Source organism: Leptopilina heterotoma, unplaced genomic scaffold, assembly GCF_015476425.1.
Source record: "Leptopilina heterotoma isolate Lh14 unplaced genomic scaffold, ASM1547642v1 Lhet_15, whole genome shotgun sequence".
Classification (NCBI taxonomy): Eukaryota; Metazoa; Arthropoda; class Insecta; order Hymenoptera; family Figitidae; genus Leptopilina; species Leptopilina heterotoma.
The window spans coordinates 2230692-2258178 of record NW_025110867.1 but is presented as its reverse complement, the minus strand read 5'-3'; the positions used below and the strand labels follow the sequence as shown (position 1 = coordinate 2258178).

The following is a 27487-nucleotide window of genomic DNA, read 5'->3' as shown; positions in this document are numbered from 1 at the left end:
ATGCGTCTAAAAAAACTCTACAAAATTATGGAAAAACATTTATAGGTGTCCTAACATTTTTTTAAAGTTATGGGCAAAAAACGTTTTGTTGCAAAATTAAAAATCCAAAAAAAATTAGTTAAACTTTATTAATCTATCACAAATACTCTCACTTTATGTCCGCAGGTGAGATCTACAATTTAAAAAAAATTCAACCCAAAAGCTCTTCATGATTTCGAGATATTTATGAAAATGTGATGTTTACACACACACACACACACACACACACACACACACACACACACACACACACACACACACACACACACACACACACACACACACACACATACGGAATGACATTTTTTAAAAATGTCATTTTTGAACTCCTGAGGTCAAATATCATATTAAGATATGTCAAAAAATCGAACTCGAAAAATTTTGGTATTAATGCTTTTAAAATTCAATAATTTTTTTTGTTGAAATTTATAAATAAAATTATTCAAAACTTAAACCATTTTATTATATTCAATTCTAAATCAATTCTAATTAGAAAGTTCTACGAGAATGAAATTATTTAAATACAAAAATTAATAATTTATTGAATAATTAAATATTTCTTAACTTTGAATTCTTATAAAGAACATAAACAAAATTTTTTGAAATAATTTAATTTTTACAAAGAATTGCATTAAAATTTTTAATAATAATAAAATTCATCCATGAAATGTAATTTAAAATGAATTAAAAATAATTATAACACTCTAAAAAATAAATTACATCAAATTTTTTTTAATAATTGAAATTTTTCGATGAATTTTATTCAAATTTTTAGGAATAATTGCATTTTTAGCGGAATTAATTTTAAATTATATTAAAACGATTATTATTAAAGGTGAAAGATAAGTTAACAATTTTTCCGAATGATAAATTCATTTCCTTTGATTATTATTAAAAATTTTTAAAATAATTGAATTTCTGAGAAGAATTTTATTATATTTATAAAAATAATTGAATTCTAGCGAAGAATTTAATTATAAAAATCTACTTAAATAATTTATTTTTATCAAAAAGTATTAGGAAAATTCTGTTTTAAATAATTGAATGACTGTGAAAATTTTTTTATTTATGAAAATAACTGAATGCTTGCGAAGAATTTTATAAACATTTTTTTTAAATTATTCAACTCGTTTGAGAAATTTCTTTTTATTAAAATAGTTGATATTAAAAATCATTGAATTACGAAAAATTTGTGAAAATAATTGAATCGTTTTGAAGAATTTTATTAATATTTTTTGATTTTTTTCCAATAACTTCATTAAAATTTTTGAAAATAATTTTTTATTTCAACAGTTAACGAATTTTAAAGTAATGTAAATTCTTAAACATGCAAAAAAGTAGCTTTTAAAAGTATCAAATAAAAATAAGTATCCAAATACCTAGTAGAAAATATATGTCTTTATAAAGTAGAAACACTATTTTCATAAAAATTGTTTAACATTAAAAAACTTTATGAGGAAATAGTTTTTTTTAACTCCACAATCTTTCATCTTTCTGCAGTAATGCCTTCAGCATAGGTATAGAACGCTTAGAGTTTTTGCATTAATTTTTGGACTTCTAGGGTAAAATAACATCGAAATATGTCAAAAAAGTACAATTAAAAATGTAAATAAAAAACCTGTTTTACTTTCGAATGTGGTATGGAAGAAAATTCACCTATAATTTCTTTCCACCAATCATTCCACTTTTTCTTCCTCTAGATGTAAGCAAAGAAACAATAAAATTTATGCCGTTGACAGACCTTAATATTTGTATACTTTAAAATTTTAATCGTTATTTTCACCCCACGAATGTTTTGCGAGTTATTCTTGATAAATTAATTTTTCTTTATGAAAAATGCTTTTCCGCTCTACATACGTAACATATTCAATGAGGCGTGTTACAATTTTGTACGTGCGTCCTATTTATTATTTTCAGAAGAATCGAAACGAAATTTAAAAAAAAATGCTTGTGGTGTCTGTGGTCTATTAACATTTACATTGAAACTTAAATTTTTTTTCAATCGAACCAATCATTTTTTTTTCTTTCACTCTGAATAATATTTCATATTTTTGTTTTTTCGTAAAAAATATTCTTTCATTATTTAAATTTTTTTCAAATTCTCTTATTTAAATTTTAGTCATTCTTTAATTGGTTTAATTCATTTTAAACTTCGTTTTTATGTTTTAAAATTTACATACTAGGTACTTTTAGAAATTTTTTTTAAGATTATATACAAGATTACCACAGGTCACGGAAGGTGAAATTTCTTAGGAAATTTTCATAAAAATTCTGGGAAATATAAAATTTGTTTGTTAGCAAAGTTTTTTGTTTCTTAAAAAAAATTCACATTGTTAAACATAAACATAATTTTATTTATTATTTAAAAACACTCACAGGATGCTACTCATCTTGTACCAAAAAATATTGTCTTTATCGTTAAATAAAAAATCACGAAATAAATTAAAAAATTCAATTAAAAAAATTTCTTCCTAAAAAATAATTATATGTACAAAAATTTAATTTTTTCCCCCCATAATTGACTCGTATTTTAGAGAAATCCCTAGTTCCCGGTTTTCTATTTAATATTTGAAACTTCTATTTTTCAAAATCGGAATCTTCGTCCGATAGAATGATTAAATTTTTCGCTGCACTCTCAATTAATTCGGGATCATCTGTCAAGTGTAAATTGCAACCAATCATTTTTCGTATTAAATCACCCCACAGAACATCAGTATTGCAAACGGGACAAATTCCATTTATTGGCAACAGCATTCCGTCATCCTTCCAAAATGATTTGCCAAGACAAATAATGTGAGCGACAAGTGTACATCCCTCTTGAACGCAAGTTATTTTATCTCCAATGTCAATTATTGGCAAACAACAAATATGACAATTATATTTCATTGGTGTTATTTGATGAAATTCATTTGTCTCACCTAGTGAAATATCATTTGTTTCATTTTGTATTTTTTTACCTTTTTTTTTCCTTTCTTTCTTTTTCTTCTTTTTTACGTTACTGCCGAGTTTCTTGGGAATTATTGGTCCTTGTGTTATTGGCATATGCAATGGCGGTGAAATAATTGACATGTACTTCGTGTAGAAATCGTCATCGAAAAATCTCACTGTCAATGGTAAACGGCACCAGGGACCGACGTTTAACATCTCTGTCAGTACATCGAGACAATAATCGAATAATTTTTGCCGACTTTTTCGTCGTTTCACGTGTTTTAATCGTCGACTCGAAGCTGGATGTTGCCAGGCCCACTCAAACTAAATAAACATATAATAATCGATATTAATAAAACTTTAAATTTGTTATAACAGTTGAAATAAAAAAATTATTTTAAAAAATTTTAACAAAATTATTGGAAATAATTAAGAAAATTTTAATAAAATTCTTTTAAACGATTCTATTATTTTAATTAAAATATATTAATTAATTAAAAATTCTTCTTCAGAATGCAATTATTTTAAAAACTATTAAAATTCGTGTCAAAAATTCAATTATTTTCATAAATAATAAAACTCATAGCAGGATATCAATTATTTTCAATATAATTTTAAATTCATTCTGCTAAAAATTCATTTTTAATTAGGTACATTTCTTGGATGAATTTAATTATTATCAAAAATTTTAATTCAATTCTTCGTAAAAAATTCCATTATTTAAAAAAAATGTTTAGAAAATTCTTGACAACCATTCAATTATATTTTCATAAATAAAAAATTTTTCACATGAATTCAATTCCTTAAAACAAAATTTCCATAATATTTTTTTAAAAAAATCAATTATTTAAATAGATTTTTATAAAATTCTTTGCAAGAATTGAATTATTTTTATAAATAATAAAATTCTTAGCTCAGGAATCAAATTATTTTTTTAAATTTTAATAATAATCGTTGCAAGAATTTAATGATTTATTTTAAAGAATTATTATAATATTATAAGTATTCAATTATTTTCATAAATAATATACAATTTTCAAAGAAATTCAATTATTTAAAACAAAATTTTTATAAAATTTTTTGAAAAAAATCAATTATTTAAAAAGATTTTTTAAAATTCTTCTCAAGAATGCAATTAATTATTTTAAAAACTTTATTAAAATTCGTGTCAAAAATTCAATTATTTTCATAAATAATAAAGCTCATAGCAGGATTTCAATTATTTTTAAAATAATTTTAAACTAATTCCGCTAAAAATGCAATTGTTATTAACAATTTTAATAAAATTCTTCGAAAAAATTCAGTTATTTAAAAAAATTTGATATAATTTGTTTTTAGAGTATAAGCATTTTTTTCAATTCATTTTTAATTACATTTCTTGGATGAATTTAATTATTATCAAAAATTTTAATGAAATTCTTCGTAAAAATTCAATTATTTTTAAAAATTTGTATTCAAGTTCTTCATAAGAATTCAAAGTTAAGAAATATTTAATTATTCAATAAATTTTTAATTTCTTTATTTAAATAATTTCATTCTCGTAGAACTTCCTAATAAGAATTGATTTAGAATTGAATATAATAAAATGATTAAAGTTTTGAATAATTTAATTTATAAATTTCAACAAAAAAATGATTAAATTTTGAAGGAGCTACTTTTGTAATTTTTAGAAATTTTTAAATTTCAAAAATGCTTTACATTGAAATTACTTGAAATATTTACATTTCTGTAGGCAAAATAAATAGGGGAATATTTATTTTAAAAAATTATTCTATTTTTGAATGTACTTTAGAAATTATAAAAAAAATTGAGTCGTCAAGTTTAATTTTTCGATAGTTATTTTTTAACTTCTTATTTCAGTCTTAAAGCTACTTATTGCTATCTTTTTAAAACTAATTATCCAGTACGAAGCCTGAAAACATGACATTCTTTAAATGTTGATAACTTCGTTAAATATTAACGTAGAAAGGCTTTTAAGAGAATTTTGAAAAGTTTATTAAATTTGCCGTTAAATGATCCTATGCCCAAGAATTTTTGATAAATAGAATCGGAGATATGAAGTGATAAAAATATGTGTAACTTTCGTTTTCAGTGAATTTTCATTGTCGAACTTTGATTGGCTGCAACTTCTAGAAAAGTGTTTAGAAAAATTTAAATGAAAGTTTGAACTTTCAGCTTTAAAATAAGACCAAGAGCACTTTAATCTAAGTCACATGCAGTTAATACAAAGTTTACGTTGTAAAATTTTAATATAATAAATATTTTCAATCACATTTATAATTTAATTTAAAAATTATTATTTATTCAGTATTTTTTAAAGCAAAAAATCAAAATAATACCATTAATGCCGAAGTAGAACTTGGAAATCCATGAACAATTAATACCATTTTCCTGGAAAAAGATATACGAAAATAAAATAAAACTTATTATTTATAATAATAAAAACTACTATAATAAAATGAATAAAATAATAAAACTAATAATAAAAGCTTAATAAAAACTATTATTTATTTATGTTATGTTATTTTCTTATTTCTATTTCTATTTTTCTTTTTAACTATTGTTTGTTAATTTTACTTGTTTATTTTTATTTGTTTATTAATTTTTCTTTATTATTTTTATTATTTTTTTTATTAATTTCATTTATTAATTACAATAAAAATCACTCAGATACAAAAAAAGTAAATAACATAAATAATTTTATTCGCAAAAGTCAAAAGTATAAAATTTTGAGGTTAAGTTTACCAAGGTCCACGTTTACTGGTTTTATGAGCTCCTCCAAACTTTGCACCTGCATTGTGTTGTTTAAGTCGGCGATTTGGATTAACAGTGTAACCAATATATGTTCTACCTTTGTATTTTTCATTCATTGAATACAAAAGATAAACACCGAAAAAGTGCTCCACAATTTCAGGTTCTTCCATGAGGATATATTATTATAAATAGCTACTACACATTAACTTCAACATTTTAATTACTATCACTCGTTATTTTAAATGTTCGGAAATTATTTTTTCTATAATACCATTTATTTATATTTAATAACAATAAACTAAACATCACGCAATTTAATATACAAACACAAAACACACACTTTAATTGAAAAACTGTTGGAATGTTGTTTTCGTTGTTTTGATCAGCTGATAAAATGGCGGGATTCTATATTCTCAGGTTAGGTAATAACTGCGTAATTTTCGTAATTTTTAAGTCAGTGTAAAAGAAATACAGAAAATAGAAAAAAAACTCCAATAATAAAAAGTTGAGAAAATACAACACTGTAAACATTATTTAACAGAAATTTCTTTAAAAAATTAGAAAAATTAGTTAAAACTTAAAAGACTTTGCTGGTATTTTAAATATTTTGTTGGCAATATTGTCGCGCATGCGCTTTTAGAAAATTTCAGGTCGGCGCGCACGTATTTGCGCAGAAACTCTCTCAAGTATTTTCAAAACGTCTTTGCGATTGCAAGTACGATTGTAACGTTATTTTTATTCAATTGCTTTTTTTGCTTAAAAAAAAGAAAAAAAATCTTTTGTTCAAGATAAAAAAAAATGTCCGAGACTAATAAAAAATTGCCTAAAAATGAATTCGTACCATTTTTGGAAGATATTTCCAGTGATGACTTCAATTTCCCGAGTGATGAGGATTTTTTGAACAACAACGATGAACATTTCTTTGGTTTACCATTGGAAAATGTAAATTCACCAAAACCCGGTGATCAAGCACCTTCTCCATTATTTCCCACATTAGCGGTAAGTTTTTCTTCAATTGACATTTTGCTTTTCATTCAATATTTTTCATTCGCCGCACAATGTTACAATTTGTAGGTTATGTTGACATTTATACGCGGGAGTAGAATTTCTACTAGCAAAATTTATTCTCGCTTTTTTATACTAAAACCGAGAATAATTTTTTATTGTTGAAAGAATTGTTTAATAATCGAGTGTTGAAATTTTTTTTCAGGGAACAATTGACGACGACCTTTCAGAATTTTTCTATATTTTAAATCCAATTAGTGGGTAAGAAGTTATTTTGCTTTTGTTTATTTATTTTTTAATTTTCATTTTATTTTTGATAACAAATTTTTTTTTAATTAACAGTAAACTTAATTTAAATAAAAATTTAATTTAAATATTTGAAATAAAAGTAAATTTAATTAAAAATATTTGAATTAAAAATAAATTTAGTGAAAAATATTTTTATTAGAAATAAATTTAATTAAAAAAAAATATAATAGCAAATAATGAAATTCCTAAAATTCTTGTATTTTAATTCTTATTAAATTGTTGAAAAAAAAATTATAAACTTTGAAAATATTTAATTTAGTTTTTTGTTTTTTATTGATATTAAAATAATTTTTGAAAATATTTATGTCAAAAAAATATTTCGTTGATCGTTAACATAATTTTTGAAATTCATAAAAACCTTGTTTGAGAAAATATAAAAAAAATATTTTTTTTTGTTCTCAAAAATGTAAATTAAAAAATACGTAAATTAAAGTTTGATTTTCTATTTTTTAATATTTGAATAAATTTAAATTTATATTAACTCAATGTAAGCTTAATTAAAAATAATGATTAATTAAATACAAAGTAAACTAAAATAATTTTAATCGAGATGAATTAAAAAAATTAAAATTCAGATAATTGGTTATGAATTAAAAAAATTTTTATTAACTAAAGTTTTGATTATAAAATATTTGAAATATTTGGAAACTGGGCGAAATTTTTTAATATTGATAATTAAATTTTTTACACCATTAAAAAAATTTTTAAATAATTGAAATTTTGTAAAATTTAATTAAAAGTAATGGATTTTTTATTATTTTATTAAAATTTTTAAAAATCAACTTTTGAAGAAGTTTTATTGCAAATTTGGATAATAATTAAATTCTCAAAAATTTTAATAAAAAATCTTCAAATAAAAAATACTTTTAAAAATTTCTTTTTATTAAAATTTTTTTAAAATATATATTTTTAATTAGACGAATGTTTTTTGTGGTTTGTTAATATATTAATTTAAAGAATTTTTTAAAATAAATTTTAATTTGAAAACTGATTTAATAGATTCAGTTATTTAAAGATTGAATTTTATTTTTGTTAGATAGAATAAAAAATAAAAAATGATTTCAGAGTTTTAGAAGAGGCTCCGAAAAATGTCAGCGCCGATATCGAATCAATTGTCAGTGAGCATCACACCAATATTAATTGTGACAAGAACATGGACGTTGTGCCGGCAAAAAAAATGAAACGCGAATTAACTGTTTATGAAGAGACGCTGTTGAAAAATTTCAGCACCGAAATTGCCAAGGAACAACAATTACTTGCCGCTGAGCATGAAAAGAAAATGCAACTTTGGGATCTTGAAATGCAAAGTAGTCAACAGCAACATGCATTAAAAATGGCAATATTAAAGGAACAACTCGAGAAAATACAACAGGAAAAGAAACAAATTGAAATGCCACAAAATTTGAAGCACCTCAGTAAATTCAAAAGTGGTCCAATTTAAATTTATCTTCAACTGAAAATTGAGAAACGAAAAAAAAATCGTCAAAAAAAAAATCAAAATATTTATTTTTGTTAAACTTATTTTAATTTCTGAAAATTTTATCAGTTACTTTAGTATTATAATTTTAAGTTAATTTTAAAATGATTTTAAAGTAATTGCATTTCTATTCAATGTTATTTTATAGAGAAAAGTTTTTTATTGATAAATTCTATTCTAACTGTATAAAAAAAGTAATATAGTTAATTTTATTTAATTTATTAACAAAATTAATTTGAAAGTAATAATTTCAAATTCTGTAGAATTTAATAATTTTCTTTTCTTTTCTTCACAAGTGAGACGAAAAAAACGTCAAAAAAACCAAATATTTATTTTTGTTTAACTTATTTTAATTTCTGAAAATTTATCAAACCGTTTCTTTTGTATTATAATTTTATGTTAATTTTAGAATAATTTAAAAATGATTTAAAAATAATTTCATATTAATTCAATGTTATTTTATATAGAAAAGTTATTAATTGATAAATTCTATTCTAACTGTATAAAAAAAAGTAATATAGTTATAATTTTATTTAAATGATTATATTAACAAAATTAATTTGAAAGCAATAATTTCAAATTTTTTAGAATTTAATAATTTTCTTTTCTTTCTTCACAAAGTGAAAAATATAAAGAGAATAAAAAATGTTAAATACCAAATAATGAAGACTTTTTGATCCTTCACAATTTTATATTTGATAATCTAAATTGAAATGAAAATATCAGACATAACATTGATGTACGAGATATCTGTTATCAGTGACGTAAAATCTCTAATACAAGATTCACATATGTGTATAATTTAACATTATTTCGTAATGCAATATAATCGACTCGTCGACTAATCAACAACATTCAATGTAACATGTGAATTTATCCGTTTTTTTTATTTATTCATAATGTACAATTTTCTTTTTGTCAATAAAGACATAAATTTATTGTACACGTGCGCGTGAGTAGTTTTCTTCATCATTATTATCATAATTATTATTAATATTAATTATTAATTATTTCATATTAGCCGAGAAAATATATTTTTTCAAGACACAACGTACACTAAAATTGATATTTATTTATTTTCTTTTAACAATTATTTATTGACAGATAATTTGCTGCAAAAATCTCGCGAAACTTGTCGAAAATCGAATTTATCGAGGCTTAATTATTTTTTCTTTTTTTAAAAGACAATTATTTCTTGAGCGATTACCAATTAGGACAGAAAATAAAACAACCGTCACAACTTGTATTTAAAAAAAAAAAAAAAATAAAAAAAAAAGTTATTAAAAATACAAGAAGCGAGGAATTGACAATTAAAACTTTGGTTTAAAATCGTGATTATTGTAAATAAATTAATTTCCCCCTCTTTGAATTGATGAAAGAGGGAAAAGTAAAAATAGTTAAAATAAATCGAATCTCGATCAATTATGATTTTTAAAAAACAAAAAAGGACAAATTCAATATGAAAATGATTTTGTTTTCCTCCCGAGTCTATTGAAAGGAAAATATTTCCATTTTCTTATTTCTTTTTTTATATAGTCAATTATTTTGTGGTTTCGAGAATTTTTTTTTATAATTAATTTTGATAATAATTTAATATGCGTGATTCGCAACGAATAATGCTGCGTCTCCTGCTGCTCCTGCTACACCTCCTGCATATTTTCCAAGTGCTGAGTCGCTGTTGGCCTGTGAAAATTAAAAAAAAATTTTTTAATCACTTTTAATTATTTATAGAAACATATTTTCTTATAAATTTGTTTTTATACATTTAAAGAGGAAATTAATTACAGTTTTAAGAAATTAGTAACAAAAACTAATTTTAAAAAATAATAATAAAATAATAACAAAATGAATTATAAATAAAGTAAGAAAACTATAGCAAAAATCAAATAAAAATTTTGTCAAAAACCATTTGAAAACACTGAATTATTATTTCTTTATAATTTTCAAAAAAAAATAAAAAGAACTTTTAATATTTTTTTAGATTATTTATTTTCTTTAAATAAAAAGTAATTTTTTTTAGAGAAAAGAAAAAAAATGTTTTCAAATAATTTCTGCAAAAGAAAAACAAATGTTAGTCAACAGTACTTACGTTGTATAAGAAAAAAATAACAAGAACGACAACAAGAAAATGTGAAAGATTTAATAGGCGTGAGATTTGACGAAAAGAGAAGTAGCTCCAGCTTTACTAGAAACACTACCGGAAACATATTTTCCTTGGCAAGCTGCACCATTCGCCTAAAGAATTATTTATTAAATACACATTCACAATGCAAAAACAAGCAATGAAAAAACTAAAACTAAAAATAAGGCAATTTTTATTCTAAGGGAAAAATTGTGCCGCATTTTCAATTTTAAAAATTCAACATATAAATTTTACAAAAGTTTCAAAGAGAATAAAAAAATTTAAAGATTTTGCACTACAGAAAATATATTATTGTTTAATATAGCGATTTATGTAAATTCAAGAAATATTTTAAAAAAAGAAAAAATTCAAGGAAAGACAAATAAAATTAATTAACCATTAAATTTCACATTAATATTCACTGAATGTGACATATATTACCCCTTTTTGTTAAAAATGACACTTTGCACTTTTTAAAAACTATAAATTTTACTTTCATCTTAAATACCATTTTAAATCAACTTCAGACCTGACCCAAAAGAATAATTTAATCGACTCTAAAAATAATAATTAGATACAGAAAAAAATTTTTGTAATACATTTATTTTTGAATATCTTTAAAATTGTAAAATTATTCGAAACATCGAGTTTTTTAAAAAATAAATATTTAATTATTACTATTTTTCCATGGGAATTAAGATTTTAAAAAATTTCAAATCCTCCGTTTAACAATTTATAAGAATTGTTACTGTAACTTATCAAAAATAATTTTTAAGATTTCAATTCAATTATTTTCTTGAATTTTTAACTAAATTTCTGCTCTAATTCAATTTATTATTTTTAATAACTTTTGAGAAAGTTGCTTAAGAATTCAATTATTTAAAAAAAAGGTTCACCTAAAATATTTCTGAAGCACTCGTTTACAATTCAATTTCATAAAATTTCGATAATTTGAAAATTTTTCTAAATATATGCTAAAATTCAACTTTTATAAAAATTTGAATAAAAATGTTTTAAAAAACTAACTTTTTGACAATTTTTAATTCTTATTTTTCAAAACTTAACGTTTTCTAAAACTTCAATTTGAAACTTTTTAAAATCCAATCTGTATTAATAAGATTAGTATAATATTCAATTAACATTCTAAAATATAAAAATAGTTATTTTTTACACAATTTTGCGTTAATTTTATGAAATTTATTTTTTATTTTAAAAGACAAAATTTTTAATAAGTTATTGTGTTAATAAATTTTCAATTTTTTATGTTAATTTTTGTATTGTTATAATTTTTGTAACTTTTTATAATTTTGAATTTGAATTAGGATTTAGTTTTTGCGTAGAATTTTATTAAAATTTGTGAAAATAATTAAATGTTCACGAAAAATTTAATTGAAATTGCACTGAAAATAATTGAATTCATATAGGTATAAAGAATTTAAAAAAAGAAAATTTTTTAAATAATTAAAATAAAATGAAGAATTGTAAATTACAATTTAAAATTTTTAAATTATTTAAAATCAATAAAAATTAATAATTGAATTCATTACAGAAATTTTATTAAAATGTTGAAAAATTTTTTTTTGACAAATTTAATTAAAATTGTATAGAAAGTAATTCAATTCTTTTACAGAATTTTATTAAAATTTATTAAAAATAATTTAATTCGTTCGAGAAATTCAATTAAAATTGTATTGAAAATACACAAAAAGTGAGAATTTCAAATTTTTTACTTTTATCAACTTTTTATAAAGTGCCACATTACCCCTGTTCTTCAAAAAAATTTCACCTATTCCCCCTTTTACTAAAAATAACATATTTTGCAATTTTTATAAAATTAATTATCTCAGCTATACTCAAAATGGCAAATTAATAAAAAATATTGTCTTTTAAATAAATAAATAAGCGAAGCAGTCATAGAGAAAATAAATTATTAACTACTCAATAGCTGAAAAATTAAACTTAGAAATAAAATTAAAAATATAAAAAATTAAAAATAGAGAAAAAAATGAGAAGATAATTTAGAAAAATGAGAAATATGTGAAAAAGGAAACACGAAAAAGAGAATTCGCAATGTGACCTTTGCTGAATGATTTGAGTAACATTTTTAGGATTTGCATGACACATGAAATACATTTCGTGAGTGACTGCATTAAAAAAGAAAATCTATTTTTCTAAATAGCTGTCAGTTATTTACACATTTAGATATTGGTGAATATGTTAAAAAAATGTTGCAAAACAAGAAAAAATATAAAACTTTTCTAAGAAACTAATTTTAAAAACCGATTTTCAGCATGAAAACAATATTACTAAGTTATTCCTTTTATTCCCGACATATTGGATCCGAAATTTTTCTTTTCTAGTTACTGCAGAACAGCTTTTATTAAAAAACCCTGAGTAACAATTTTATATCGAATGCTGATCTAAATTTTTCCCCATTTGGTTGGTTTTGTTTTTGGCCAAAAACAAAACCAACCAATCACAAATGATGAAAAATTTAGATCAGCATTCTGTCAAGAGTTCAAAACACTACAGACTCAACTGGCATAGTTTACTTTAAATATTGTTTTCTTGCTTTCAACCGATTTTTCTAATTTTAGAAAAAATCGACTAATAGTTGATATTTTTGGGGACAATAGAAGAATATAAGTTAAGTACCTTGGCTCTCTTGATGAGTTCCTCCTGACCAGCGTTAATTTGATCCTTCTTGCCGGACCAAGCGCGGAGAACCGAAGCCTGGAGGGCACGACCGTAACTGAAGGTCAATGCCCAAGGTTTCTTCGCTGGATGTCTATTGATGGCATTCAAATTGATGGAGGCCTCCTCCTCGGACTGTCCACCGCTGAGGAAGGTGATTCCAGGAACCGCTGGTGGAACAGTACGAAGAAGAGCCGTCACTGTGGCGCATGCAATTTCCTCGGGTGTTGCCCTCTTTGGACAACTCTGTCCAGGTGTTACCATGTTGGGTTTCAACAAAGTTCCTTCCAGATAGACATGATGATCAGCCAATGCCTTCGGACAAATAATATCATCAGTAGTTTAAAAAATATTCTTTATATTTATTTTACTGTTATCGAATATCTAAATCCGCAATTTCTTACCTTATAACAGGCAGCGAGTACTTCTTCAGTGACTTGCTGACATCTTGCGAGATCGTGATCGCCATCGGGGAGAATTTCAGGCTCGACAATTGGCACTATTCTTGCACTTTGACAAATGGAGGCGTAACGTGCGAGAACATTGGCATTCTCAAGAATGGCAAGTTTACTGGGTGTGTCTTTGGTGATTTTCAAGACACAACGCCATTTGGCAAAGTGGCAACCGTCCTTTTTGTATTGAATACAACGGGCCTGAAGATCATCAAGACCTTGGGTTGTGGTCTCATCAAGGCTACCGAAAAGTGGCACAACACCCTTGTCAACCTTAATACCAGGCAGAATGTTACGTTCCTGAAGAAGTTTCACGAATGGAGTTCCATCTTCGGCATTCTGATAGAGTGTCTCGTGGAAAAGAATAACTCCCGAGATGTGCTGGCTGATTACATCCTGCAGAAAAATATTAATAAGTAAAATTCTTTGTCCGAAAATTACTTCTTCAAAACAACCAATTCATCGATTCCTAAGGTTCACTTCTAGGATCACTATTTTTCATAATTTTTATCAACGATATTAAAAATGTTTTCAATCATTCTTTTTTTCTTTTATTTGCATTATAAATCTATTACGTGTGTGATCAGGATCCATTGGATCTGCAATCTGATCTTGATTGTCTCCATGCATGGTCTATAAAGAATAAATTATTGTTCAATACCAGCAAATGTAATGTAATGTCATATTCCAGATCCAATAATGATCCTGACTACTCTTATTAGTATTTAATTTTTTATTTAACATAACATAATTAAACAATGTTATAATCATAAAATGTTATTAATTTCTCCAAAGAATTGGAGTTGTGTACTGATTCATGATCAGTGGATAATAATAAAAAATTGTTAATGTCGTAGCAGACGTTAACTATTGACATTATCATTTAAGATAATATTGAGAAGGGCCTGTTTTGGGGACTGATACTCTCAACAAAGATAACTTCCGAACTTTTCTCGGATAACTTCCTGGAAAAAACGGTGCTATCTGGGTCATTTTCTACTTTGTAGAGGCCTTATCAGGATTATTTAATGATCGATATTGAAAGAATCCAGAACAGGTTTATTCGTTTCTTAGCTAGACAAACTGGTGTGCCCTACGACTATTATGATCATGACTATATACTGATCTTAGAAGATTATTTCATATTCCAACTTTATATCAAAGATTCATTTTTGCTGATCTTCTATTTTTATTTAAAATTATCAATGCTTTACTCAATTGTTTTGACCATTTATGTCTATTTGGTTTCTTTGCATCAAAACGTTCTCCCAGAACTGTTCCTTTATTTAAATTACAATTTGTTAGAACTAATTGTCTAAACAACTCAGCGGTCAATAGGTTAAGTCGTGAGGCAAACCAGTAAATTTTTTTGGTGTTTCGCTTAACACGTCAAATTAGTGCTTTTCTTGAAGAAGGGCATCGCTGCACACGACTGTATTCGCTGCGGACATGACCTTGAAGTGATGATTGCCAGCGCTCGGCGCGGCAGAAATAGACAATTTTTGTTGGGTGACAATAATGACCGGTTGATACGATTTGTCAATATGAATGTGATAATTAGGGTTTTGCTACAATATAACCACAAAATTTAGTTTCGCCCAGAAACTGATAAAAAAGGAAAAGCTTTAACAGTTATATGCATGTTGTCCGAGTAGATGAAATCTGAGTAAATGGAATAAGTGAAAAAATACAAGGCAGCGAAATGTGTAATTTAAGATTATGTTAAAAATTTACAAAAAATAATGAAATTTCACGCAGTTCCCATAACCATAACCTAGAAAATTATGACATTGAAATATACGTACATTTAACATAAAAACAAAAATTATATGAAGTCTAAGTATTACTTATGTCAAAAAAAAATTGTAATAAATTTTGTCCCGAAGTAGATAAAATAAAATATCGTGGATTTAAGATAGGTTGATTTCGGTTAGTGACCTATTAATTGTCCAAGTAGTTCAAACAGCTTATGACTTAAATTCTTAATTAGGAATGTAATTGGAATCGTAAGAATGAGATAGAGAAGGGTAGAGATACATGTCCGTCCTTATTTCACTCATTCTTACGATTCCGTTTACGTTCCTGATCAAGAATCTATTCTATGTACCTTGGCTTATTCTCCTACAAATTTATGAATAGTTGACTTCTGTGAAATTTGTAAGAAATAGCAAACTTAGTGTAACGGGTTTCCATGATATAGGGGTTCAAAAAGGTTTGCTTTTACAGTGCACGATAAATTTCAATTCATTATAACTTTTATAAAAGTTAATCGATTTTAAATTTATACGAGTGTTTTTTACAGCATTTTTAACAAGCTTTTTGATAAAGGTATTAATTTAAGAATATTTTCTAGTTTCAATGCGACCATTTTAATTGTTTTTAATAGCATATATTGTGTTTATATATTAAAATCTACAATTTCTAAATAATTTGAAATGTCCTTTATCGTATTTACCTTTGCAGTTGTAAATAGAAGTTGTCTGTAAGCTTTGCGGTTCTCTTCGTTATTTTCGACATTGATGTCCTTAAGACGCTTTCCAATAGTTGTGGTGGATTCGTCAGCGGCTAAAATTCCTCTTCCAGGAGCGACAATTTGTTGTGCGATTTCGCTCAACTCTTTTTTAAGCTCGGGTTCGGCTTTGGCGTAAGATTCTTTCGCCATATTCTAAAAATGAATAATTTTCAATTTTATTTTCTATTTTACTTTTAATGAAATCAAATGAAAAACTTCCATATCCAAAGAAAAATAAACTTATTTAATTTTTCACAAGAAGAAAATAAAATAGAAGCAATAGCTTCTTTAATTGGTAAAAAAAAAAATGTATTTTGATAGTCGTTTTCAATTAAAAACAAACACATACAAGGAGAACTATTTTAAGTACAAAAAAGAGGTGAGGGGAGAAGGTAAACCAAAAAATTATTTTCCTAGTTTTTTTAATTACCAAAGTGTTGGGAATTTTAAAAACGACGTCAAGCCTCGATTGCCTCCGATTAAATAACAAACTTTTCGAGATTGGCGAAAGCATCTAAAGCGTAGATTTTTAACATCGAGAGAAAAAATTAAAGTTTATCACATACGCATTTGTCCACCTTTTTCCTTAACTAATTGTATTAAAGAATTTCTTTGCAGTTTATTATTATTAATATTTGTTTTTTTATCCAATAAAGACGAATCATTAAAGAGACACATTTTTAGCGTTCTTAATAAACGCTCTATTCTCTACGATTTTTAACCATATAAATACAATTATATTTATTACCCCAGTTGTATATAATATACATTCTGACAATATAAGATGAATAACACATTTTTTATTTAAAATTTCTCTTATTTAAATTGTACGCCTCTCTAAAAAAAGGAACCCCCTTTAAAAGAGTATTTTATTATTTTATTTTAATTGTAGTGTTTCTTCTAGAGAATTTGGTGTTTTTTGCAAAAAGGAAAAAAAAATATTTTGTCCGACCGCAACCGGATGGACTGGTTCGGTCGCGAAATTCCTCTGACTACATTTTGACTTCCGGCAAGTTGAAGAACCGAGAGCGAACTGGATAGTGGTTTGGTTATGCAGTACCGTAACAAACACCAAGAGGATCTGGTTGAGCTTTTACAGCATAGAAAGTGGGAGGATGGAAAAGGTGGTGAAGGGAGCAAGGGAAGATAGAGTGTAGGCAACCCGCAATGCAGCACGCGCAGACGTCCTGAGCTTGGCGAATTATTCCCTGCACACCCTGGACTGACCTGAGAGATACACACCGGCCACGAGAAAACCGCGTCCTGGCTATTACCTCTGCTACAAATTGGGTGGGCAGCGGGGTAACAGGGGGAAGTCCATTTCTCTATAAACTCGCCGTGTGGCAAACAACTAACCCCACACTACCCAAACCCCCCTTAAAATTCCCAACTCACTCATAAACTTCATTCAAGACGGCGCCGTCTGAGATGTTTAATTTTAAAAAAAAAGTATATAGTCTCGTCGTTTCAACGACGAAAACAAACTTTAATGATATAAAACTCGAGATAAATATAACGTTAATGACATTTATTGAAAAGAATTTTTCGAAATACTGTTTTGGAGTTTGTAAATTATGTCAGAGTTTGCAGGAGAAAGAGAGACAAAATAAAAATTTATATGTTATCGACAACAACGATTCGGCCTTAGACGTGGGGTAAGCTAATTCGGAACTTGTATATATATGCTACAAATATTGTGCTTGTGAGAGATCTACATGGGAATTGACCATAGATGCAAGATCTATTGACACTGTTAAGAAGCAAGTAAATCTGTGATATTGCGTCTATTGTTAACTTTTACGAATGTCAGAAATTGTTGCAGGAAATAGACCACTGATTTCTCGCTGGTGTCTACCATCAAGAAATCAGTGGTCTACTCGAAATGATAGACATCTACTTATGTAGATGATCTAAGATGTCCTGGACAGCATCCATAGACGTCTATGGGCAACAATTTCGACGTCTAGAACATAAACGTCTATAGACGTCTTGTGGCGTCTCATTTCGACATCTATACTTACGTCCTGATTTAAAAAGGCACTATCTGGATTTGAACCTCATTGTAGATAGTGTGTTTTTAAACTAGGACAGCAGTTTTCCTCCAGAAGTTCCAGTTGGGGCCAAGTAATCATTGACCCTAAGCAGGTGGGCGTTCAGATAATATTACCCGCTGTTTAATTGCACGTCTTACACAATCTGCACATAGGTGAAACTTATCTGCCTATTTTGTGCTGATGATAATTCAATAGTCCATGGCCCCACCAGAGACTTCGCTTGCCTTCCTACCCCAATTCCTGCCCAATATTTTGACCCCATTTTTCATGGCTCCTTTAACCAACCATTATTGCTACTATTGGTTCTGGACCTATCAATGCCGTCTCGGAACCTGTCTTTGCCAAGACTTCAGTCTTGGGAAAAACTGCTTCGGACATTAAGGGAAAAAGAGTGTTTTTCAGATTACAGTTGAAATGGTATGGTTTATCACCCAAGCGACGTCGATTTGATCTTTCATTTCTGGTTGGAATTGGACGAGCGCTGAGACAGATGCGGGTGTTTCTGTAATTCCAAAATTGTTTCCCTGCTGTTCCAAGAGGAAAGTTTAGGGTTCGCGTGATAAAATTAATTATTAAAGGAAGACATGGATGATTGTCAGTCTATGTAGCGGCTCCGAGGTTTGTACCGTGACCAGTCAATATTCGCAGGATGAACCTTGATTTCGTTTTCTTCGGAATAGCTTATGCAAATATTAAACCACACTGAGAAAACTGGATAGTCAAACTTAGGGGGTTAGGTTTTGAGTGTTAAGCCTGATTCTTTGGATAGTTAACTTTTCCCTCCGAGTGAGTCAAATTAATCATCGGAGTGTCTATTTATTCCTCCGAGATTGTTACGAAAAACTTAACCTCAAATATAGTCTGTTTGTTCCTCCAGATAGTTAGTTGAATACTCCATAGTTTTCTCCGTGCATAGTTAGATCAAACATTTCTAAAGCTGAGTCTCCAATAGGTGCCAATATGCATGTGCAAGTTCCAGTGCCAAACCCATTTAAAATGTATTGGGGATTGGCACTGGCACTTGCACCTACATTGGCTAAGGACGTTACCTACGCTGAAGTTCTGGGAAAAATTCGCATAGGGGTCAGAGATGCCATTGGGAGGAGGAATTTCATCCCCACTCTTGCGCCATTTTACATTGACTTAAATGTAAAATGGTGCAAGAGTGGGGATGAAATTCCTCCGCCCAATGGCATCTCTGATAGGGGTGAATCTGGAAGGGAGCAAAAAACGTGTGGTTGGAGTAAGACCCTCAAATTTTCATGCAATGTTCAGTCAACTTTCGCGTCAAACATTGAAAAACAGTCGAAATTTAAAGAATTACTTCAACTTTAAAGAGCCTCGTAACTAAAGATTCCGAACATTGCAGTCAAGGTAATTTCAACTTTTGGAAAACTTTCAATGCTGTGTGGGGACTAAGATCGTGGGTAAGGTGCAGATGGCAGATCCAACACTGAACATCCGCGACCTGGATTACCTTACTGAGAATGCTAAAGTCCAGGAATTCTTGGTGCAGATTTTAGGGACATCATCTGTCAGTAACTGATGATGTCCCTAAAATCGAAATTAATCAAAAAAATACCTAACAATTGAATTTTCACTAAAACAAATCTTCCTATTAACCTAAGCAAAAATTACAAAAACAAAGCAATAAAACATATTCACTGTCATTTTTAAAAAAGTTATATAAATGGAAATAAAGGAAAATTGGAGTAGCAGAAGCAAGCAGAAGTGAAATTAAAGTGGAGAAAGAAATTCAAATTTAAAAAGATTTATTCGTCAAATTTGCCGTCTTATTACTGTCCCTCGGGGAGTAATTCTCACAATGGTTGGCGAATAAATTACTGTATTTTTGACTTTTATATTCCGTGTGCAGTTAAAGGATTTACCGCTGACAGAAATTTTTCTTTCTCTTATTCTGCATGAAAATTATGTGAAAACTCTCAAGGCCGGAAATTCCGTGTGTTATTTTCTTTTACTTTTTGCACACTTAAAAGATTTAGTAGGTGAACAAAAGAGACACAAACTTTTTTTACTTTTTCAAACTTTGTTCAATCAGGTTAATAAAATAATGTTATCAAGAAGAAAATATCTTTCGTTCTTTGAAAAAATATATTCTAATTTTCATTTCAAGCAAAAATTAATTTGATTTTAATTTTAAAATATATAATTAAACATTCCATATACGCGCTGCAAAATAGTTGATAATTTTCAATTAAGTCAAGAATGTTCAGTGTAATATTCATGTTTCATAATTATTATCTAATAATTTATGTAATTGAAACGCCTTTCGTTTGCTAAGAATGAAAGAAAATTAATATTACACTTATAGTCCTACTTTTTAATATAAAACTGTATTTGAATTGCTTTTGAGTGCACCTTTAAATAAAATAAAAATGAATTATTAAAATTGAAAAAAAAAATTTTCTATGAAGTGAATTTGATGCAATATAAGGACTTTTTCAAAAAATAAATATTTATCATTCTTTATGTTTACACTTTAGAGGTACAGAAATTGCATCTTTTAGACTAAAAGGGAATCGAATATCAAAAAATTGTATTTTTAGTTTCTTATTTCTCTGGAGATTCTGAGGGCTTACCGTAAATATTGATAAAATACAACTTTGCTCTCGAAAACGAAAATGCACTTATTATTATATGTTAACTCTCCAATACAGCAAATATTGGATGTTTTATATATATATTTTTTGTAGGTATATAAAAAATATAAAAAAAAATTTTCTTATAAATACATTTTTTTTATTCATGAAAAATAAAAAAACATATTTATTTTAAGAACATAACATATTTCTTTTATTACTTTAAATAAGCGAGACAATAAATATGACAATATTTCTTTCAAAATAATGTAATTTTTCATGAATTTTGTCCAAAGTTAAAGTAAAATATCAAAAGTATTAATTAAATCTTTTCAATAAATAATTTGTACATTTGCAAAATATTAAATAAGGAAATTATATAAGTAAATATTTATTTGTACGATAATTTGAAATTTCGTAACATTTTATCAATGGATTGAAGGAAAGTAACGTGCATTGATAAGAACGAGTTAATAACAACATATTTATAATTGGATGTGGACATTAAAAATAAAAATATAATTTTTGATAAATAACTTTTTTCAATAAACACATTCATTTGGAAATAATGATTGAGAAATATGGGAGGCATAACAAATTCGAAATAAAATCACAAACACAAAAGGATACACTTGATCATGTAAAATCATTGCTTACCACTTATTAATAAATATATACATTTGCAGAGTTGATAAATAATCGCAAGACTCGGGGTCTTGTTATGTCAATTATACTTTTTTTTTAAATAAATATTTTCAAAGACAGAAAAAGTGTTGTACAAAGTACAACTTTCTAAAACTGTCTGGACTACTCTGCCGCTTAGATGATCAATTGAATAAGTTGATTATATTACACATAAGAACGATACACATAGACCTACACTTTAGAAATAAACAAATATTACACTGAGAAGAAAAATATTGCTTCAATAGCACCAATAATAATCAAGAACACATGTTAAATAGCATTTTTTTCTCAGTATTTTAACATTCGGTTGATACAATTTTTTTTGTCACGCCGCTAACACACTTGGGTCCATTTGACCCAAACTTTATATATCATCATGCCACCAAAGGGTCATATTAAAATTTAAAAATATTTAATTAAACTCTTTTAAAAATTAGTTTATAAAAACTTAATAATGAACAGAAATTTATATATAGAATAAGCTTCAACCGGTTTATTAAAACGGATTTTAAAACAAAAATTTAATTTTTAATACATAGAAGGAAAACAATTCTTTTTAATATAAAAAAAATTTTTTAAATTAATGAAAATTTGTTATTTTTACATTTTAATTAATTCTTATGCGACAAATTGTCACAGTGTGTTATAACAGAAGTCCAAATATATAAGATTGTTTAAAATTTGGGTTTGCTGTTTGCATAAGGAAAATTTCAATTTTTATTAAATCTTTAACCTACTGTAAGATTCACAACTTATTTTCATTTTCACAACACGTACTTATACTTGTTATATACGGGAATGATAAGAGTTTTAATTAAATTTTTGACTTCAAAAAATATTTTGACATATCCAGAATTTAGTACTTTAAATTTTTTAATTAGTAATTTAATCAATTTAATTTCAATACAATATAAAATTTATAATTTTCATATTAATATACATTATATTATATTGTATTATATACTTATAAATTTTGAAAAATATTTTCTAGAGTTTTAACAAGACATTGCTTTGACAACTTTTAAAGAGTTCTTTCTATAAAATATAAAAATATATTTTATTTATTAAAAAAAACGTGATGAGAATATTGGCCTCAGAAAAAATATATAAAAGATAACCACGATTTAATCGTAAAATTTAAAATCCTTTAAAATACAAGGACGTTTAAATAAAATTTTTAATTATTACAAAAAAATGTTATCATTATATTTCTTAGCAAATTTTCAAACATTAAAATATAAGTAAGAAGAAGAAGATTATTGCTTTTCATAGAAGTACTTTATATACATATATAGAATACTATATAAAGTACTTCTATGGACTTCACTTACATGTTATTGAAAAATCATACCTAAATTTCCAGGTTTATTTTCGGAAATGCCACAACTAAATAACTCACAATAAATTTATAATATACAAAAATGAATTTAGTTTTTTATTAACTATACAAATAAAGTTCATTTTTACCTAAAAAATCATTTTCAATATCGATCGAGTGTTCATAACTTGGATTTTAAATAAAAATATATAATTTTTTGAAAATGCATATTTATTATTAAAAATAAAATTAATATGGAATTAATGCTCACATGGGAAAAACTTTACTGATCTTTAAAAACCGCAATCAATATATTTGAATACAGTTGTAAAATATTTATCTAACTTTATACTATGTACTAAAACTAAAATTAATTTTATTATTCATTAAAAAATTGATATGAAAATGCATAAAAATAGTGGTAAAAAATTCTTTTAGGGTAAAGTGTACCAATTACTGCGAAATTGCAGCCCGGCTACTTTATGAAAAAAAGATACTTTTCAAGAAATTTAACATTCGATTTCTTAAACTATATTACTATATAGTAATTCGTGCTATGTGTAGGTATTTAAAAACTTTTACAAAAATAAAAGCCGAAAAAACAAAAAAAAAAAAATGTAAATAATTAAAAATAATTGTTACATTCGCAGTAATGTATACACACCAGATTTAAAACTAATAAATTTTAAAAATATGAAACAAATTTTTTAATATTTTTTTCGATATATAATGGACAGAAAATATCAACAAAGTAAAGGTATATCAATTTAACCCTTACCCATTTAATATCACTGATAGTGATGTGGACATTGAGACCTATACGTGCTTCCATTTTTATTTCGTAAATATAAGCTAAATAAAAAAACTAATCGTTTCTTTCTTCAGATTGGACATATATCATTGAATTGAAAAAACAAACAAATAAAAATAATGACTGATATACACCTGGCCAAAGGTCCATTCGAATTACAATAACTAATGTCAAAGAATTTATGACGAAATCTGTCAGTGAATTTAAATGTCTTCGCGCAAGCGTCACGTGCAAATATTCATTGCCATGTGTTTAAATGCCAAATATTTATTACGTCATATTGCTTGTCACTTTTTTCTCCAATTTTTATATGATTAAAATTAGTTAATTATTACAAACGTAAAATAATATAATATAATATAATATAATATAATATAATATAATATAATATAATATAATATAATATAATATAATATAATATAATATAATATAATATATAATATAATATAATATATTCGATTAAAATCTTGTTGACTCTGAATTTAACTCCTCGCAAAATTATTAATCTTCAGAATTTCAATTCATTTTATATTTTTAATTAAACAATTTTGTTAATCTAAATTTCAATTTATCTAAATTTTATAAACAATTTAAATTTCAAATATTCTAATTTTAATCACTCTCGATTTCAATCACATTTCAAACTTCAATTACTGTATTTTATAATTTATTTATATTTTTAAGAAAATTTTAACAAAACCTGATGAACAATAATTACGCAATATCTATTTTATTGTAATAATTTTATTTTATAATTAATTACATTAATAATAAATTGTCAATAATTAATTAAAAAAATATCAACCAGTTATAGTTTTGAATCAGTTACGTGTTAACTACAAATTAAAAAATACGTTGTTTATAACCAAGAATTCACGGAATTGTGCATTTCCGGCATTTTATCAGGATTAGTCACTTAATCCATAAAAGAATAAAAATCTATTCAATTCTCAGTTTTTCAGCAGTTAATTAAAATACCCTAAGCTAGCTTAGAAGAAAAATACACTTTTTTAACATTCCGGACAATAAAAATCTTTAATTCTTCTAATTGGTAAATATGTGATAAGAAATGTTATCAAATTTTTTTTAAAAGTAAAATATTAAATTGTTATGAATTTAAAAAAAATTTCTACTTTTCTCTAAAAGTATTTAAAATATAATTTAAATATTTATATTTAAATGTAATTTATAGCAATTATAATTATATTAATTATTAATTAATAATAGTAAATTTATTAAGATTAATAACTTATTACTGATATAGTTAAGCAACTATTCCTATATAAGTAGTTAATATTAATTATTAAATTATTGATATAAAAAATTTAATTAATTAATTAATTAATTTCTTAAAAATTAATAACTTAATATTAAAAATAATAATGTAAATTTGTTTTTTGCACTTTCTTTTCATTCGTTAAAATCAAGATATAGAAATTATTTTAAAAATCATAAAAAAATACATTCATTTTGTGACATAAAAAAGACCCCTTCAAATTTTTATCTAATCTTTTCTAATTTTTCATATGGCGCAGGCTCATGACATTGAATATTTTCTTAGGGGCTTTTTTCCCCCAGAACTCACGTTCCAATAGGGGTTCTTAAAGTCTGACGTAACATCTACTTTAACATGCTCAACCCAGGAGTACTATTTTTAAAATTTTTATTAATAAAACAAGGAGTAATATATAAATTTTCAAAAAAACATAAATATAAAAAACAAATTCTCCCTTCTCACTTCTAATTAACGGTAATAGTTAATAATCACAGGAAGATGATTGTATTAATAAATACGTATACGTGTACGCTGCTAAATGTCAGTCAAGGTCGTTAGAGGTATTTGAAATAGAAAAAAAAACGTTTCTAAACTTATTTCAATAAGAATTCAAATATTTCTCTCATGGAAAAGAAAAGTTTTTCATTTTTATTAAAAAGATAATGAAAATTAAATATCAACTTACGTGCTTTTAGGTGATAAAATTCGTTTCAACGAAATAGAAATTAAAAATTTTTTGACAATAAGAACAAGGTCTGATAGATACCCGGGTGAAAAACGACTGTGAATCTACACTGAAAGCAAATGACGAACTCAAAGTTCCTCTTGCTCTTGCGCTCACGCCGGCGCACTTTGTATCTTTAGTGTTCTCAACTTTCATTTCTTGTATTATTATAATATATCGAGAAAATCATTTTCAGGAATGTAACTAAAATTTTCCTTTCAAAAGTTTTAAAAAATTTTAAGTTAAAAAAAATTTCTCTAATCTACCGTCAATAGAGTTTGTTATTCATAGTAAAAAAACGCATTTTCTTAAATAATCAATTTTGTAATATAAAAATAAAAATTTAGCTCATCCATTATAAAGCATGTGATACTGAATTTCGAAAATTTAACCCCCCATGATGCCTTTTTTTTATTAATGATTAACATGGAGCATGATATTTTGCAGACCCCCCTACCCCCTGAAGATCACATGCTTTATAGATGACCTCATTAAAAAAATATTTAACTATTAATTTACGTTGTTGGACATTTTTCCGAAGATCTTCTAATAAGTTAGGCAAAAAAAGAAAATTGTTTGTCGAAATTATAGAAATAAGTTAAATAAGTTGTTTAAATAATAGCCCCTCGGTTGAGAGTATTATCCTTTAATTATTAAATGATTTTTGTTTATTAAAAAGAAAAATTTTATTAGTAGTTTTATTTATTTTTTTATTATCAGTAATTCATTAATTTATTTATTTAATTACAATAACAATAATTTATTTATTTTGTACTAAAATATTTAAAATTAAATTTAAAATAAAATAATAATAACTCAAGCCTGCGAATAATATATATATATGTATAATGTTAATAGGCAGGTAGAATATGTAAAATTAAGAACTAAATTTCTTTTATAATTTCCATATATAATCTTTTATCAATTTTTTTAATTCTAAAAAGTTATGAATTAGATTCTTCAGTTTTTAATAAATTACATTATAGGTATCGAATATATAAATAATTATCATAATTATTATCCAAAATTTTTAATATTGTTTATTTTATTAAATTTACTTAATTTTATTTATTATAATTATAATAAATCATTAAATAATTATCCAAAACTTTTATTAATATTGTTTGTTTATTTTATTAAATTTATTTATTATAATTACAATTAATCATTAAATTTATTCAATATTATTTTAATAAATAAATACCTACCTAATTATTGTAAAAATTGTGCAAATTACCTTCGCTTTATTCAAATTTAAATGATTAAAATCAATTTTTTTTCTTGTTCAAATTTTCCAATTAGAATTTTTTAAACCGATGATATAGAAGTTATACATTTTTTTAATTGATCGTCACTCATTAATAATTTCGAAATAAATGAAAGGTAATGTAATTTTCTATAATAAATAATATAAAGGAGTATAAACAGAATTGCTATATAAATGAATAAGGACAAAATATTCTATGTTTACAAACTGGAAAAAAATTTGTTTAACGTACGAACTTAAAAACACGTGAAGTGACTATATCCTTTTGGGATAAAAGGATTTCATTTAAAAATCAAATATGAAATCAGTTACTATATTTAAACGTTTTTCTTTTTTGCAATAAACTTCTAACATTTTTATATTTAAAGGATTTCTTTTACAATAAAACTATTTCAGCTAACGATTAAAGGACCTGATTTAAAAGGAAACACTCGCTTGTTAGCCATTTTTGTGAATGC

At 25.4% G+C, this 27487-nt stretch overlaps 3 protein-coding genes across 5 annotated transcripts; 1 reads left to right on the top strand and 2 right to left on the bottom strand.

The window, feature by feature from the left end:
* Positions 1-2372: 2372 nt before the first annotated feature.
* On the bottom strand, positions 2373-6098 carry LOC122498520 (structure-specific endonuclease subunit slx1). Its single transcript, XM_043606292.1, has 3 exons — positions 5713-6098; positions 5307-5358; positions 2373-3291 (listed from the first exon to the last, which is right to left on the bottom strand). The coding sequence occupies exons 1-3, from the start codon at positions 5889-5891 to the stop codon at positions 2617-2619; spliced, it is 906 nt and encodes a 301-aa protein (XP_043462227.1). The 5' UTR covers positions 5892-6098; the 3' UTR covers positions 2373-2616.
* A 325-nt stretch (positions 6099-6423) lies between these two features.
* On the top strand, positions 6424-8649 carry LOC122498521. Its single transcript, XM_043606293.1, has 3 exons — positions 6424-6720; positions 6932-6987; positions 8101-8649. Exons 1-3 carry the CDS (start codon positions 6520-6522, stop codon positions 8474-8476), a joined length of 633 nt encoding a protein of 210 aa, XP_043462228.1. The 5' UTR covers positions 6424-6519; the 3' UTR covers positions 8477-8649.
* A 533-nt stretch (positions 8650-9182) lies between these two features.
* LOC122498519 (fructose-bisphosphate aldolase) lies at positions 9183-25880 on the bottom strand. Of its 3 annotated transcripts, none has more exons than XM_043606291.1 (6): positions 25724-25880; positions 16236-16445; positions 13733-14176; positions 13290-13643; positions 10602-10747; positions 9183-10195 (listed from the first exon to the last, which is right to left on the bottom strand). In XM_043606291.1, exons 2-5 carry the CDS (start codon positions 16440-16442, stop codon positions 10652-10654), a joined length of 1101 nt encoding a protein of 366 aa, XP_043462226.1. In that variant the 5' UTR covers positions 16443-16445; positions 25724-25880; the 3' UTR covers positions 9183-10195; positions 10602-10651. The 3 variants fall into 3 exon arrangements, with proteins under 3 accessions (XP_043462226.1, XP_043462223.1, XP_043462225.1); XM_043606288.1 differs by lacking the exon at positions 25724-25880 and adding an exon at positions 16723-17321; XM_043606290.1 differs by lacking the exons at positions 10602-10747; positions 25724-25880 and adding an exon at positions 16723-17323.
* Positions 25881-27487: the final 1607 nt, after the last annotated feature.

Bases quoted from the DNA above. Each gene is read 5' to 3' on its own strand.
- LOC122498520 (XM_043606292.1), bottom strand. From the start codon at position 5,891: ATGGAAGAACCTGAAATTGTGGAGCACTTTTTCGGTGTTTATCTTTTG. The intron at 5,359-5,712 runs GTAAACTTAACC...ATCTTTTTCCAG, and splicing joins ACCAGTAAACGTGGACCTTG to GAAAATGGTATTAATTGTTC. The intron at 3,292-5,306 runs GTATTATTTTGA...ATGTTTATTTAG, and splicing joins GTTCTACTTCGGCATTAATG to TTTGAGTGGGCCTGGCAACA.
- LOC122498521 (XM_043606293.1), top strand. From the start codon at position 6,520: ATGTCCGAGACTAATAAAAAATTGCCTAAAAATGAATTCGTACCATTT. The intron at 6,721-6,931 runs GTAAGTTTTTCT...ATTTTTTTTCAG, and splicing joins CATTATTTCCCACATTAGCG to GGAACAATTGACGACGACCT. The intron at 6,988-8,100 runs GTAAGAAGTTAT...AAATGATTTCAG, and splicing joins ATTTTAAATCCAATTAGTGG to AGTTTTAGAAGAGGCTCCGA.
- LOC122498519 (XM_043606288.1), bottom strand. From the start codon at position 16,806: ATGCTTTCGCCAATCTCGAAAAGTTTGTTATTTAATCGGAGGCAATCG. The intron at 16,446-16,722 runs GTAATTAAAAAA...ATTCATTTTTAG, and splicing joins TTAAAATTCCCAACACTTTG to AATATGGCGAAAGAATCTTA. The intron at 13,644-13,732 runs GTAAGAAATTGC...ATTTGTCCGAAG, and splicing joins TACTCGCTGCCTGTTATAAG to GCATTGGCTGATCATCATGT.